General features: G+C 50.0%; 1 protein-coding gene across 3 annotated transcripts in view; it reads left to right on the top strand.

Moving 5' to 3' along the window:
- The first annotated feature begins 584 nt into the window (after positions 1-584).
- The window catches only part of ACRBP (acrosin binding protein), a 19,991-nt gene continuing 16,477 nt past the window's right edge, over positions 585-4,098 (top strand). For all 3 annotated transcript variants that reach the window (XM_027843341.1, XM_027843342.1, XM_027843340.1), the window contains exons 1-4: positions 585-670; positions 1,120-1,335; positions 1,580-1,674; positions 2,256-2,358. In XM_027843341.1, coding sequence (XP_027699142.1) covers positions 628-670; positions 1,120-1,335; positions 1,580-1,674; positions 2,256-2,358 — 457 coding nt within the window. In that variant the 5' untranslated portion in view covers positions 585-627. The remainder of the gene's footprint in view (positions 671-1,119; positions 1,336-1,579; positions 1,675-2,255; positions 2,359-4,098) is intronic.

Below are 4,098 nucleotides of genomic sequence, written 5' to 3'. Positions count from 1 at the left end.
AGAGAATCCCTCCAATTACAATTTGTATGGATTACCCTACCTTCTCAGTTCTAATTACAATTCTTCCCTGCCCCTCCTCTCATTCCCACAGCCTTCGGGCTCCGCCCTTTACAGTGAAACCCACTTCCTTCTCTTACGAAGCAGGGTCAGGTTTCCCTCCTCGACCCCTCAGTTCCCGGCCACGCCCTAGTATGGCCTGGGCCGGGCGCCTTCCCGCCCTACTCCATCTTCCCCAGGCCAAGCCCTTCTTTCTTGTTTCGCCCCTCCGGGGACGGGGGGGGGGGGGGGGGGGGGCGGCGCCGTTATGCGCCAAGGGGCGCCGGCCCCGCCCCCCCCCCCCCCCCCCCCCCCCCCCCCCGCCCCCCCGCGTCTGGGGGGCGGGCGCCCGGGGGGGGGGGGGGGGGGGGGGGGGGGGGCGGGGCAGCTTCTTTATGCTCCAACAGGCCCCGCCCCCTTCCGCCCTCACCGCTCTCGAGACTCCCCCTGCCTCCTAGGCCACGCCTCTAGTTCTCCTAGGTCCCGCCCCGCCCCTTCTAGGCCCCGCCCACCATACGCGCTCGATTAGGGGCCGGTTGAGGGCTGGCGGGTGAGGGAGGAGGCTAGCGTGGGCGTCGAGCTTCCAGAGCCATGAGAAGCCAAGCTGTTGGCCTCCTCCTCCCACTCCTGGCAGGTGAGGCCTCCTCTTTCCTGCAGGAGAGCCTCCCTCTGCGAAGATGTCCGCTGATACCCGCCGGCCCCTCCATCACCGCTCTGGAGAGCCCCGAGAGAGCTCTGCCCCTTGAATCCCTGGATCCTCCCCTAGCGGTCCCGCGACCTCTCCCCATTTGCTCTTGATACCCAGTGCCCCTAGTCTCATCTTTGGTGCTACTTTCTTTCCTCTGGAGGGTGAGGCTTAGGCTCCCCCTAACTAGGCCTAGGGTGTGCCTTGGGGGCAATAGCGAGGAGTCCTGGGATTTTTTCCCCTCCTCTGTCCATTGACTCATCTTCTACCATTCTATTCAACTACCATGCCAATCCATCAATTCATCCAACCATTCTGTCATCCGTCGTCCGTCCTATCCATTCATCCCTCTATCCACCCCTCAGTCATCCATCATCTGTCTCTGTCCCTGCCCGCAGCGATCCTGCTGGCCTCAACACCTGCCCCATTCCCGGCCGCAGACGCCGCTATCTCTGGCACTCCGCTTTCTCCAGCCGAATACGAGACCTTCTTCTCAGCGCTGACTCCATCCTGGAAAGCAAAGACTGCCTGCCGCCTCCGGGCAACCCAGGGCTGCCAGCACCACAAACTTATTCAGTTGGACCAATATGAGAACCACGGCGCCCTGCCCGAGGGTGAGCTCCTGCTTGGCCTCTAGGCAGATGAAGACTAAGGGAAACTGAGGCATTGGGGGGAAGTGAGGGCTGGGGGTACCAACTACCCAGCCCTGCCTTCCTCTCTCTGGGGAAAGGAGGAGGGCTAGGGGCATTACACCGAGACAGTAACTCCTCATTCCTAAGATGGGCAGGAATGATATTTTCTCTTCTGCTCACCACTTCCAACCCCCTATTCCCTAACCCCCAAAACCTAAATCCCCAGGCTCTGTCTGCACAGACCTGCCTTATGCTTCCTGGTTTGAGTCCTTCTGTCAGTTTACCCAGTACCGTTGCTCCAACCGACTCTACTATGCGAAGGTGAGGTTGGAGGGGAAAAAGTCTTTATGTCCAGGGGTGAAATTAAGAGAAAAGGCAGAAGTTAAGGTGGGAATTGGAACTCATAGTGGGAGTAAGGGCAAATCTGGGAAAGGGCATAAGTTCATAGCCTGATATTTTGCAAATTGCTTATACATCGTAAATACGATGGTGTTTATTGTGTATTCAAGCTGCATTCAACAACCCTGTTAACTTGATAGTGTCAGAGATGGAAGCTGGGAAGAGAAGCAGAAATAGGGAGGGAGAGAGTGGACCTAGACAGAGCCATTTTTTTTTTCTGTTTCTCTAAAAGGCTCCCAGTGATCTATTAAAATGATAAGCTACAGAATATATAGGTGTAGCTCAGACATACCCCTACACTAACAGCAGGGAATCCCTTCTGAGAATTTGGCCTTCTGAAAGGATCCCCTCTTATTTATCACAGCCTAGCACCTATTGGGGGGACATATCGAGAAGGGGCTGAAGAATAAGAAGGGGGTGGGGCAACAGTTTGGGGAAGCCATCCCCAGTCTTCTACAGAGAGTCTTGTGCTCCGAATCACTCACCGTCTTTTCCATTTGCAGAGGATCTCGTGCTCCCCATCACCTACACCTCTCTCATCTCCTGAGAACTTTATCAAGATGGACAGCACAACAGTCCCTGCTAGCCTGCCCCGTGTCATATCAGGTGAGCTCCCTCAAGCAGCCATGAAGATTTTGATCTCATCCTCAGTAAGGGAGCAGAATTCGTGTCTGCTGGTAGAGCTACTGTGGATATGTATGTAACCCCCATCCTTTGGTATGAGACTATCTCCTCATTCGTGGGGATCAATGCCCTACACCTGTGTGAAGGGCAGGGCAGAGTTGGCAATATCAGGAGAGAAGGGAGCTCTACTCCCATCAGACTTTCTTTGAGAGTCTTTTTGAGTCTTTTTGGATTCTGCGGTGGTTAAGGCTGCTTCTGGCTTCCAGCTTCAAGAAAGAAGGTTGCTGAATAAGACTCTGGGAAGAAGCTGACATGAGAGGAGCTAGCAATCTCCATCATGTCCTTATCACCAGCTTACTATACTTGAGACTTCAGGAAGTTTCCCCTTGGGTGAGGTCTGGAATTCTCTCTCTTGGTTGAGCTGAGTTCACCTTGCTCCCAATGGAAAAGTGCCTTCGCTCAGTATTGTCTGGTATATTTTCTCATATATACTTTCTCTGATTTCTGTGTTACTCTCAACTTGGATAAGTGAGTTTCTTTGATAATCACTATGTGTGTTCATTGTGGAAATGGTATTTGGTGGGAAAGGGGTCAAACCTTGGATATAAACCTTGGAGTCCTTTCCCCATTAAGAAATAGCAATCAAAAGTTTAGCTTGAACTTGAAAATCACATCCCCCAGATTAATAATATTAAGGAAGTAGATAGATATAACTCTAGCCCAGTACCTCCTCTCTATGAGGAAAGCAAAGTGGCCAAGCTTCTGACTCCAACCTCTTGCTTCTTCTCCTGGCAGAAAATAGTTTCCCTTGGAGAAGAGTTGGGGGAGAAGAGGCTAGAGATGTCTATTCTGCTTTCCTTCAAGCCATAAAATGACACCCTTTATGTATGTATGTTGTGTTCTGTGTATGTATATGGTTGGCCTTATGGGTAGGCAATAGCTACCCCCAAAGTCTTTTTTCTTCACCTGCACATTCTACCCTTGGGAAGTACAGCATCTTAAGGTACACCTTCACCTTGGTTCTTTGTTTTGTTTTTGTTTTTAAAACTTTTTTTCCAATTAATAAAAATCTTTTTTCTGCTTTCTTATACACACATTTTAAAAAAGAAAGAAAAACAAAACCTTTGTAACAATAAATTCCCACATTAGTCAAATCCAAAAAATATTTTTCTCATTCTGCATCCCGAGTCTATCACCTTTCTCCCACCATAAGTCCTTTGGAAATCTAGCTGGTTAGTGCAGTGTTGTGGTTTGTCCTTTGTTCTCAAAGAGGACCGTGACATCAGGAAGGAGATGTCATGACTTGCAATTAAATTGGGTTTAAATGAGGGAGGGCTGTGCAAAGTCACCAGCCTCACTTTCTCCTCTAGAGCCATCTGGGTCCAATGGCCAAATATAGATCACGACAACTGGAGACAGCCCAGAGTACAGTAGTCAGAATTCTAAAATCCTTCAAAGTTGTTTGTCTTTACAATATTGTTGTTGTTGTGTAAATTATTCTCTTGGTACTGCTCACTTCACTTTGCAGCAATTTATATAAAAGTTCTCAGGTTTCTTTAAAACCATCCCTCCATCATTTCTTGCAGCATAATAGTATTCCATCACATTCTTATGCCATAACTTGTTCATCCATTCTTCAATTAATCGATACTCCCTCAGTTTCCAGGTCTTTGCCCACACACACACACACACACACACACACACACACACACACACACACAC

This window comes from Vombatus ursinus, unplaced genomic scaffold, assembly GCF_900497805.2.
Source record: "Vombatus ursinus unplaced genomic scaffold, bare-nosed wombat genome assembly UNPS02014906.1, whole genome shotgun sequence".
Lineage (NCBI taxonomy): Eukaryota > Metazoa > Chordata > Mammalia > Diprotodontia > Vombatidae > Vombatus > Vombatus ursinus.
Note: the sequence above shows the minus strand (reverse complement) of the source record. Positions and strands in the feature narration are given on the sequence as shown.